This window comes from Lynx rufus, unplaced genomic scaffold (assembly GCF_022079265.1).
Source record: "Lynx rufus isolate CCGP_SWC_20201006 ecotype Redwood Valley unplaced genomic scaffold, mLynRuf1.p SCAF_6, whole genome shotgun sequence".
Taxonomy (NCBI): domain Eukaryota; kingdom Metazoa; phylum Chordata; class Mammalia; order Carnivora; family Felidae; genus Lynx; species Lynx rufus.
The window spans coordinates 48,339,883-48,352,902 of NW_025814878.1; the positions used below are offsets into that span (position 1 = coordinate 48,339,883).

The 13,020-nt window shown below is 34.6% G+C and overlaps 1 protein-coding gene across 1 annotated transcript in view; it reads right to left on the bottom strand.

Moving 5' to 3' along the window:
* The window catches only part of AFG1L (AFG1 like ATPase), a 201,989-nt gene that overhangs the window by 85,709 nt on the left and 103,260 nt on the right, over positions 1 to 13,020 (bottom strand). The window contains exon 8 of the mRNA XM_047102407.1: positions 10,344 to 10,402. Within this exon, the coding sequence (XP_046958363.1) occupies positions 10,344 to 10,402 (59 nt within the window). The remainder of the gene's footprint in view (positions 1 to 10,343; positions 10,403 to 13,020) is intronic.

The following is a 13,020-nucleotide window of genomic DNA, read 5'->3' on the forward strand; positions in this document are numbered from 1 at the left end:
TGATTTCAGCTCAGGTCATGATCTCATGGTTTGTGGGTTCAAGCCCCACATCAGGCTCTGCAATGACAGAGCAGAGCCTGCTTGGGATTCTCTGTCTCCCTCTCTCTCTGCCCCTCCCCTGCTCACTCTCTATCTTTCTCTCTCAAAATAAATAAACATTTTTTAAAAAAAGAAATCTTTTAAAAGTCTAACAGAGAAAATGTAAATCATCTATAATCTAACTCTTCAGAAATAAGTTCTAGCTATATTTTGAGGTATTTATTTCTAGTAGTTTTCTATTCATGTACATGTACATTACTTTCACAGTTAAGAGTACTGGATATACTCTTGCATCATATTTTTTCCCTCAAATTATCTGTGAACATTATTATACATTATTAAAATCTTTTTAAAAATATCATTCCAAGTAAGTATACTATAATATCCCCTCATGTGACTGTACCATCATTTACTTAATGATTCCTCTAAAGATGGGAAAGATGTTCCCATCACTGCTTCTTAAAAATAGTTATCCTGAGGCACCTGGGTGACTTGGTCAGTTCTGTATCCAACTCTTGGTTTCAGCTCAGGTCACGATTTCACATTTCCATGAGTTCAAGTCCCATGTCGGGCTCTACACTGGCAGTGCAGAGCCTGCTTGGGATTCTCTCTCCCTCGCTCTCTGCCCCTCCCCCTTTCATGATATCTGTGTTTCTCTCAAAATAAGTAAATAAAAAGTTTTTTAAAAAAGTTATCCTATTTATATTTTTAAAGTATCTGTAAAAAAAAAAAATATGGCTCTGAGCTCCTAAATTACAAAATATCCTGTCTTCTTCTTTACAATTAAAAGCTAAGATGATGGAAACCATTAAAAAGTGAAAAGGCAACCTACTGAATGGGAAAAGATAATTTGCAAATGACTTATCTAATAAGAGGTTAATATCCAAAATATATAAAGAATTCATATGACTCAAAACCAAAAAGCCCCATGTAATCTGATTAAAAGATGGAGAGAGGACCTGAAAAGAGATTTTTCCAAAGAAGACATACAGACAGGCAACAGACTGCTCAATATCACTCATCATCAGAAAAATGTAATTCAAAACCACAATGAGACATCACCTTACATCTTGTCAGAATGGCTAGAATCAAAAACACAAGAAATAACTCAGATGCCTGGCCAGCTTGCTCAGTTGGTAGAACACGTGACTCTTAATCTCAGGGTCAGGAGTTTAAGCCACATGTTGAGCATGGAGCCTACAAAAGAAAAGAAAGAGAGGGAAAGGAAGGAAGGAAGGAAGGAAGGAAGGAAGGAAGGAAGGAAGGAAGGAAGGAAACAAGGAAAAATATTGGCAAGGATGTGGAGAAAAAGGAATCTTGCTGACAGGAATGTAAATTGATGTAGCCACTATGGAAAACAGTATGGAGTTTCCTCAAAAAATTAAAAATAGAAATAGCATACTACTATTCAGTAATCCCACTACTGGGTATTTACCGAAAGAAAACAAAAACATTCATTCAAAAATATATGCAGCCCTGTGTTCACTGCAGCATTATTTACAATAGCCAAGATACGGAAGCAACTCAAATGTCCTTCAATAGATGAATGGATAAAGAAGATGTGGTAGATGTACACAATGGAATATTACTCAGCCAGAAAAAAAAGAATGAAATCTCACCATTTGCAACAATATGGACGGACCTTCATTATGCTAAGTGAAATAAATCAGAGAAAGACAAATACCATATAATTTCACTTATACATGTAATCTAAAAGACAAATGAATAAAGAAACAAAAATTAAACAGACTCCTCAATACAGAGAACAAACTGATGGTTCTTGGCAGGTGAAAATAGATAAAGAGGATTAAGAGGTACAAATTTCTGTATGGAATCAGAAAAGACCCCGAATAGCCAAAGTAATGTTGAAAAGAAAACCAAAGCTGGAAGCATCACAATTCCGGGCTTTAAGCTGTATTACAAAGCTGTAATCATCAAGACAGTATAGTACTGGCACAAAAACAGACACATAGATCAATGGAACAGAACAAAAAACCCAGAAATGGACCCATAAACATATAGACAACTAATCTCTGACAAAGCAGGAAAGAATATCCAGTAGAAAAAAGACAGTCTCTTCAGCAAACAGTATTGGGAAAACTGGACAGCCATGTGCAGAAGAATGAACCTGGACCACTTTCTTACACCATACACAAAAATAAACTCAAAATGGATAAAAGGCCTAAGTGTAAGACAGGAAACTGTCAAAATCCTAGAAGAGAAAACAGGCAACAACCTCTTTGACCACAGCCACAGCAACTTATTTGACATGTATCCAGAGGCAAGGAAAACAAAAGCAAAAATGAACTACTGGACCTCATCAAGATAAAAGGCTTCTGCATGGCAAAGGAAAAAATCAGCAAAACTAAAAGGCAAACAACAGAATGGGAGAAGATATTTACAAAAGACATCAGATAAAGAGTTAGTATCCAAAATCTATAAAGAACTTATCAAACTCAACACCCAAAAAACAATCCAGTGAAGAAATGGGCAAAAGACATGAATAGACACTTCTCCAAAGAAGACATCCAGATGGCTAACTGACACATGAAAAAATGCTCAACATCACTCATCATCAAGGAAAGAGAAATCAAAACCACAATGAGATACCACCTCACACCTGTCAGAATGGCTAAAATTAACAACTCAGGCAACAGTAGACATTGGCGAGGATGCAGAAAAGAGGAACCCTTTTGCACCAGGTGGGAACGCAAACTGGTGCAGCCCCTCTGGAAAATAATTTGGAAGTTCCTCAAAAAATTAAAAATAGAACTACCCTACGACCCAGCAATTGCACTACTAGGTATTTATCCAAAGGATACACGAGTGCTGATTCAAAAGGGCACAAGCACCCCAATGTTCATAGCACGACTATCAACAACAGCCAAAGTATGGTAAAAGCCCAAACGTCAATCGACTGAGGAATGGATAAAGATGTGGTATGTGTGTGTGTGTGTGTGTGTGTGTGTGTGTGTGTGCATGTGTGTGTGAGTATTATGCTAAGCAAAATAAGTCAGTCAGAGAAAGACAAATATCATATGATTTCTTTCATGTGGAATTTAAGAAACAAAGCAGATGACCATAGGGGAAGGGAAGTAAAAATAAGAAAAATAGAGAGAGAGAGAAAAAAACCATAAGAGACTCTTAAATACAGAGAACAAACTGAGGGTTGCTGGTGGGGTGTTTGGCAGAGGGATGGGCTAAATGGCCGAGGGGCATTAAGGAGGGCACTTGTTGGAATGAACACTGCATGTTATATGTAAGTGATGAATCAGTCAATTCTATTCCTGAATTTCATTATTACATTATATGTTAACTAACTTGTATTAAAATTTGAAAAGATAATAAAATAAATAAAAATTTTTTAAAAAGAGGTACAATTTCTAGTTATAAAACAAGTAAGTTACAAAGATGAGAAGTACGGCATAAGGAACATAGTCAATAATGTTTGGTGACAGATGGTGACTACACTTACTGTGGTGAACAGTGAGTAATATATAGACAGAATTGTTGAATCAATATGTTGATTAGCTTCATCTGAAGCTAATATAATGGTAAATTTTAATTATAGTTCAATAAAAAAAAAAACTAAGAGACTTTTCCTTTTGGCCAGAGTATTTAGAAGTCAATTTTGCCTTCCTGCCATTAAGCAGTAAAACACTGGACAAAACATTTAAAACCTCTACTACCAGACATAATACAATGAGTAGCAAAAGACACAATCCCTGAGATGTGGGAAATAAACCAGTTAAGCAAGCATTACACTTCCCATGGCTTTCTGTCAGAGGCAATTTCTAGACTGCAGCACAGCAGTCTAAATCAGTTTAGGAGACAGTGATCAGAGCTCTAGGAAGTTGAGGAAGTTGGGATTTGCATGGCAGAGTTCAGTAAAAGAGGAAGCTATGCAGACACAGAGCTCTAGAATATCTGCATAGAGAATGTCTGTAATCTTTAAATATTAAATTGCACGTGCATAAGGTGAAACTTCACAAGACTGGGGAAAGAACAATCCACACAAAGCTGGGAGACACAAGCATTCTGAACAGACAGAGTAGAGAGAAGTTGGTGACACTAAGGGGATTCAGTAGAGACTCTAGAAGGGTCACATTTAGAAGAAAGGGTAAAATAGTCTTACAGTAAAGGCTACTTGAGACATACTATCAAAGCTTAGAAACAAGCCTCAAGGGGCACCCAGGGTGGCTCAGTTGGTTAAGTGTCCCACTCTTGATTTCAGCTCAGCTCATGATCTCACAGGTTTGTGGGATCAAGCCCTGCATTAGGCTCTGTGCTGGCAGTGCGGAGCCTGCTTGGATTCTCTCTTTCTCCTTCTCTGCCCCTTTCCCACTTGCGTGCTCTTTCTCTCTCAAAATAAATAAACATTAATTAAAAAGCCTCAGAAGGATAAAGCTGATCTGCAAGCAACTTAACCACTTGCCAAAATAAAATTCAACAGCCTTAAAGGAAGTAACACTCAATATAATCATCACAATGTTCATCATCCAATCACAAACTATTAAGTTAGTTTGCCAAGAATCAGGAAAGGAGGACTCACAACTGGGGGGGGGTGGCGGGGAGGTTAAAATCAGAACACAAAAACAAAACCAAAATGACAGAAATGAAGGAATTAGCAGACAAGGACATTTAATAAAACGACTTCTACTTCTGGGAAGATGGAGTAGATATCCTTTCTCTGTCCCTCCTGACATGTACAATTTAAAATCCTAGAGATCATATATAAAATAAACATAGGTACATACTAAAAAGTAGAACAAAAAAGAGGTAGGGATCGCAAGACCTGAGAAACAACAGAATGGTGAGTTCTCTGCTTTTCTGTTCAATTCATGTATTCCAGACTTGGAACTGAAGAAGCCAGCATCTCAGAAATGCCAATGGACATGGATAAGGGAGGACCCAGGAAAATGGCAGCATAGCAAAGAAGAAACTTTTCAACAATAACTTGTACTGTGGCAAACACCGCAGTGGAAAAAACTGATGCCACCTGCACCCTTTCCAGCAAAGGCTGAGAGGAGTCTAGAAATACATTCTCACAAGGCTGTTAATGAGGCATCCCAACACTCCTGCCAGTGACATCAGAGAAGGCTAAGTGGGGAACTGAAACTTTCAACCCTGGGGCACCTGGCTGGCTCAGTCAGTGGAGCATGCAACTCTTGCTCTCAGAGTTGAGAGTTCGAGCTCCATGTTGGGGATAGAGATTACTTAAATAAATAAATATTTTTTTAAAAAAGAAACATTCATCCCTGCCAGTCAATAATGAGCACCCCGCCTTCCCTACCCCGATGATGTCAGTGGAACCTCTCCACCAGCAGAAACAAGGAGTACCTGCTCTATAGATGCTGATAAAGAACCTGGACTGCCCCCTATATCTAGCAATAATTAGACAGTGCCTATCCTTCTGTTAGAATAGTGCCCAAAAAGCCATCTAAAACTCAAGTTTAAAGATGACAAACAAATGGCTAATAAGCACACGAAAATATGCTACTCATCACTGATCACTTGAGAAACATGAATCAAAACTACAATGATTACACACAGAAGAATTAAAAGGACTCAAACAAATATTAGTACACAAGTGTTCACAGCAGCATTATTCACAACAGCCAAAAGGTAGAATCAACCCAATGTCCATCAATAGATGAACAGATGAACAAACAGTGGTATATATGTATAATGGAATCTTATTCCTTAAAAAGGAATGGAATCTGACACATACTACAGCATGGATGAACCTTGAAGACATTATGTAAGTGAAAAAACCCAGACACAAAAGAACAAATATCATATGACTCCATTTATATAAGGTACCTAAAAATGGCAAATTCATGGAGATAGTAAGTAGAATGATGGTTACCAGGAGTTGGGAGAAGAGGAGAATGGGGAGTTATTATTTAATGAGTACAGAATTTCAGTTTGGGAAGACGAAGTTCTAGAGCTAGGTGGTGATGATGGTTGCCCAACAATGTGAATGTACTTAACGGCACTGATTGTACACTTAAAAATGGTTCAAATGGTAAATTTTATGTTATATATATTTTACCACAATAAAAAAAAATTTTAAAAATAAGATCCGGGGCGCCTGGGTGGCGCAGTCGGTTAAGCGTCCGACTTCAGCCAGGTCATGATCTCGCGGTCCGTGAGTTCGAGCCCCGCGTCAGGCTCTGGGCTGATGGCTCAGAGCCTGGAGCCTGTTTCCGATTCTGTGTCTCCCTCTCTCTCTGCCCCTCCCCCGTTCATGCTCTGTCTCTCTCTGTCCCAAAAAATAAATAAAAGTTGAAAAAAAAAAAAAATAAGATCCAAAGTCTCATGACAGATTATGAAAATGTCCAAATTTCAAATGAAATTCATTCATACCAAAAACCAGGAAGATCTCACACTATAAAAAGACAATCACTAGATAAATTCATTCACACCAAAAACCAGGAAGATCTTACACTGTAAAAAAACATCAAGATGACAGAGATGTTAAAATTATCTGATAAAATTACCCTATGTGTGTGCAATTTAAAGCAGATATGACAAAAATGCTTCCACAATTATGACTATGCTTGTAACAACAAAGAAGCTTGCATCACTACTTAGTAAAAAAATTCATTATAAAAGTTCTATTCACAAGCAATATTTAATCATTCTAAATCTGCATGCAACTTACAGCCTCGAAATATGTTAAGGTCAATGACAGAATTACCAGAGAAATAAATAAATTCATAATCATAGTGAGAGATGTTTTCCATAAGCTTCATAATAATTGATGGGAAAAAATAATAAAAATTTGAACACAATTAACAACTCCAATCTAATGGGTGTACTGTGTTATATATACTATCACATACAACTGTAGTTGAGTACTCATTATTTTCGAGAATACAAAGAATATTTTAATAAAAATTGGCCATATATTAGGCCATAAAGGAAATTTCAACAAATTTTAAAGGATTTAAGTTGCATGGAGCATATCCTCCCACCACAACGCAATTAAGCATTTGTTGAGAAAATAATAACAACAGGAAATTTCATATGCTTGTTTGGAAATTAAAAAACATACTTCTAGCTAACACATGCGTTAAAAAAGAAATCACAATAGAAATTAGAAAATACTTTGAACTTAATAGTGAAAATACTAAATATAAAAACTTAATGAATGCAGCTATTTACGGGAAAATAAATAGCCTTAAATGCAGTTAGGAAAGAAGGTTGAAAAGAGATTTAAAAAAAATTAATCTCAGTAAATTAGAAAATGAAGAGCAAGATAAATTCAAAGAAAATGCAAGTAAGAGCAAAACTGGAGCCTCCCCACTTAAATGGCAGTGGAAATTATATGTAAGGGTTAGGTTTTGCTTTGTTTTGGTTTTGCCTTGCTTTGCTTGAAGGAGTTCTCCAGGAGGGCTTCCTAGAGGAGATATACCTAAACATTTTCTATATTCTTTCCAGTACTATGGCTTTTTCATTTCTTTTTTTAAATAAATTGTGGTAAAACATACATAACAAAAACATTATCATTTTAACCATTTTAAGTGTGCAATTCAATGGCATGAAGTACATTCATGATGTTATACAACCATTACTAATGTCTATTTCCAGAACCTTTTCATCATCCCAAAGAGAGACTCTACCCATGAAATAATAATTACCCATTCCCCACTCCTCTCAGCCCCTGTAACCTCTATTTTACTTTTGTTTCTCTGAATATGCCATTTCTAGGCACATCATATAAGTGGAATCATATAATATTTGTCCTTTTGTTTCTGACTCCTCTCACTTAGTATGTTCTCAAGGTTCATCTGTAATGTAGCAAATGTCAAAATTTGCATTCCTTTTTTATAGCAAAACAATAATTCATTGTATGAATATACCACATTTTGTTTTTTAACAGCATATTAGTCCTCCTCATCATTCCTACTATCTTATAAAAATATTATTGTTTACTAAGAACTTATATAGGCTCTTGTTTTTTTGCAATACTCCAAGCAACAAATCACAAGTTCTTGTAGTGAATTACCAATTTGTTATCACTTGGTTTATAGGAGAGGACATAAAAGAAAAAGTGAATATACACTGTACTTTTTCCCCAAATAAATTTCTATCTGGTTTATAGCCTCTTTTTATTAAACAAAGATTCTCTATTAGTTTTAAGATTGACTTCTGCTATACAGTTCTCTCAGCTGGGTCAAAATGCAAGAGTAACACTGGCATATGTGAATAGGCGAAATGTCATTTAGATAAATATGAAACAAACTTTCCTTACAAAGGAAACCTCATATGCCCACCAAAAAAGCTCCAGGGAAACCAGCCACAGCATATATTTACCTGGCTGATGTTTTGTTACATGTGAAAAGTCTTTTGAATAAACGGGACATTTTAAATACTTTCTTATCCAATAAGATATTCAGTTTCCTAGGAATTTTAGTTTGTGTTCAATTTCAAATTGTACATTATTTATTTCAGTTCTTGTTCAATTTCAAATTTGGATAATTTATCTCTTTGGGTTTCTTCCTCTCTACAAATATATATGTGTGTGTGTGTGTGTGTGTGTGTGTGTGTATATATATATATATATACACGTATATATATATATATATATATATTCCTCTCTACAAATATATATATATATATATATGCACAATACACATACTATATATATATACAATATATATACTATATATATACACAATATATATAGTATATATATACAATATATATACAATATATATACTATATATATATATATATATATATAGAGAGAGAGAGAGAGAGAGAGAGAGAGAGAGAGGGTTAAAAAGGGAAAAAATTAAACCCAATCTGGCCAATTTAGTTGTTTATTAATAATGCTATTATATATTAAAGTATGACAAATTACTGGCCAAAAAATAAGGTTTGTGGTTAAAAAAAAAAAAGTATACATACAAAGTTCCCTGAGAACCTTTAACTTGTTTCATTCTGTGAGCCTTCTCTCTTTACATTTTGTATATTTTATGCTACATGAAGATACTATTTTTAGTACCCATTTTTCTTAGCTTCCTTGTTTATATTTTGGTATCTACATGTACCAAATTACTTTGGATTCCCAGCATGAAGAAAACACTGTACATTTACCTTCCCCCCAAATGCAAAACATGAATATAAAGGGGAAAAAAATACTAACAGCATAAATCTTCAAAGAGTACTTTTCCTTACATCTATAAATATCTCAGAGAAATTAAAAACCTCTGGGAACTTAAAATTGCTCAAGGAAAAAGATGTTTTAATTCTCCCAAGTATAGCACAGGGAATAAAGTTTGGTACCAACAATTTGAAAAAGACTATCTGACTGTATCTTTAGAATACTTGTAGAAAAAAATAGTTTTACTTCTCCTTCTTGATAAGAATTTTTAAGGTTTTAGGTTTTTAAAAATAATACAACCTCATCCCTTCTTCAGTTATAATGCTATAGACTGGGAAAAATTATGTACCTAAGAATTATGGGAGTTATATTTTGGCACATATGCTTATTTTTGGTACTGTTTTTGGTACTTCATTTTGCTTTGTGTTATAGATATTTGTGTATGTCCTATATGCCCAACTAGATTATAAATGACTTGTAAGCAAGAACAGCCTATTTCATGATTGCATTACCCATCATGCCCAAAGTAGCACTTTGCACATACTAGGTTCTCAATAAGTACTGGTAAAATATAGAATTATCGAATAAATGTATAAAAATTTATTTAAATTAACAGTGAAAAAAGAGGCTATTTTATTCTTAATCATCTTGTAATGAAGACTATTTCAAACTCCATGCAGTGATGATACACACAAATATTTAAACTATTTAGGTGCCTCAACTTGACATAATTTCATAACTTGATGGCAATCACATTTAAATATATTAGAATATTTTTGTAATAATGCTACTCTAGAATAGCAACTTTAATAGCTGAGAAAACACATTAAAGACCATTAACCTGAAAGAAATAGAGAACATTAAACATTTTTTTCAGAAATCAATGTATAAGGTTAAATATTGCACTATAATATTTATGAGCAAACCTCAAATTAGAATTTATAAATGCAAACTATCAAATGTTTCAGTTAGACAATAATTTAGACTATATTTTATAATTTCTCCTGTGTACACATTGATGAATACTATATAAAAAACATTCTTTTCTCCTTTAGTGTCTTTGACTATAACTATCTAATATCAAAATGAATTCTGCTTGAATGCAAGACCATAGGCAATCCTATAAAAGCCCTTAATTATCAATCAATATGATATTAATCAGTGAACACAAGTAAGTGATTTTCCTTACCTTTAGAACAGCAATGAATGGTACAAAGTTAGCTCTTTGGAGTCCATTTTTATATAGATCTGAAAGAAATAATTGGTATTAGCATTTTACATAGCCTAAAATCAATGTTAACTCATATTTTGGCCTGAGAAATAAAGCTTTTATTTATAAAAAAGATAAACATGCAAAAGAAAAATAGCCAAAATGATTTCCATTCTGGTACTACACAAAATTCATTCTTAATAAGAAGAAAAATTAATAATTACAGAAAGAAGATCAAAAGACATTCAATCAAATTAGCTTTAAAGTATAATAAAAAGCAATGAAAGAATTTCAAAGATATCACAAATATTCCTAAGTCAATAACTCAACACAAGATATATACTTAAAAGTATTTAATATTTGAAAATATAGAATTTTACTAGTAAAGGAATTATATTGCCTTCTATCTCAATCTATAGTAAAAATTCTTAGTACATAATTAAAAACGTATGACAAGATTAGCCTTTTAATAAAATACATCAACAGACAGAGCTGTGCATATATTTGTATCAAAGTTATATATTTTTTTTTTCAATGTTTTATTTTATTTTTGGGACAGAGAGAGACAGAGCATGAATGGGGGAGGGGCAGAGAGAGAGGGAGACACAGAATCGGAAACAGGCTCCAGGCTCTGAGCAGTCAGCACAGAGCCCGACGCGGGGCTCGAACTCCCGGACCGCGAGATCGTGACCTGGCTGAAGTCGGACGCTTAACCGACTGCGCCACCCAGGCGCCCCGACAAAGTTATATATTTAACATAAAGGTGAATAACACTAAGGCCACTTTATTTATTTATTTATTTATTTATTTATTTATTTATTTTTAACGTTTATTTATTTTTGAGACAGAGAGAGACAGAGCATGAACAGGGGAGGGGCAGAGAGAGAGGGAGACACAGAATCGGAAACAGGCTCCAGGCTCTGAGCTGTCAGCACAGAGCCTGACGTGGGGCTCGAACTCACAGACTGCGAGATCATGACCTGAGCCGAAGTCGGACGCTTAACCGACCAAGCCACCCGGGCGCCCCAAGGTCACTTTACTTTAAAAGAAATTACCCCAAAATTAACATTCCATTCTCAATAGACTATAAATTTAATGCATTTATAAATAATAAGTTGCTCGTATCTTGTGCTTTACAATGATAATTTTCATATATGCATGTGTCACAGTGTACGTATGTTTAGACACATATTCACACATAAACACATACCGTCAAGAGCAAAAAAGTGAAAAGGGGCAACAAATTTTAAATTTTGCATATTTTATTTTACTCTTCCTTTTTTCTTCCCTTCTAAAAAAAGACTTGGAATTTTATTCAAGAGATTGAACTTTTATTGCATATAAAACATTCCTCTTAAAAGTAAAATCTAAAGTAATGAGATTTTTTTTAAGTATAAAAATGTGAACAGTAAAAAGTTTCTCAATAATAAAACTCATGAATTAGATTATGTGTCTCAATTTTCTTTTAAATATTGCATTATAGGGTTCTTTCTAGATTTCCTTGTTTATAGAAAATGTGATGAGACAGACTTCAACTGCCACATTTGCTTATAGAAATAAAACATGGTCATTAGGAAACATTTATTCTCTTTAGAAAAATATCCATCACAATATCATTACAGTGTATAAAGTATTTGCAAATTTCTTTGGTTACTTAAGGACCAGAGGCTTTAATTCAGTTACATTTAATATTTTTATTTAGAGATATTATAAAAGGTAAGATAATGCTGGCCAGACTGTTGGAATTTCAACATTCAAAATGAGAGCTTTCCTTTCCTATAGTCAATACCTCAAATGAGTAAAATGGCTAAAATGTAGAAAATGAGTTATAAAATTAGCTATTTTCATAGTCTTCCCTAATTACCAAGTTGCTGGGAAAGGTGCATAAAAATGATAAGAGTTGACAGCCATGATTATGACTAAGTGGTTAAAAAAATAAAATAATTTTAAATACACTCAATGTTTATAGCAGCTTTATTCATAAAAGCTAAAAACTTCAGCTTTATTTACAATGGCCAAAAACTGGAAGCAATCCAAGTGTCCATCACTAGGTGAGTGGATAAACAGACTGTGGCATTTCTGTCCAAAGAAATACTACTTAGCAATAAAAAGGATAAACTATTCATACAACAGAATAGATGAATCTCAAAATAATTATGCAGAGTAAGAGGCCAGGCGTTAAAAAAAAGGGTACATACTGTTTGATTCCATTTATACAAAACTCTAGAAAAAGCACATTAAAGCTACAATAACAAAAAGCAAATGAGTGGTTGCCTAGAGAAGGGGCAAGGAGGATGACAGCGACACCCGGGACAGATGAAAAAAGGGAGAGAGCAAAGTTTTGAGTGTGATGGAAATGTTCATTATATTGGCTTTGGTGATGATTTCACAGATGTATACACATGCCAATATTTTATAAATTGTATTCTTTATTTATTTTTTTTTTAATTTTTTTTTCAACGTTTATTTATTTTGGGGACAGAGAGAGACAGAGCATGAACGGGGGAGGGGCAGAGAGAGAGGGAGACACAGAATTGGAAACAGGCTCCAGGCTCTGAGCCATCAGCCCAGAGCCCGAAGCGGGGCTCGAACCCACGGACCGCGAGATCGTGACCTGGCTGAAGTCGGACGCTTAACCGACTGCGCCACCCAGGCG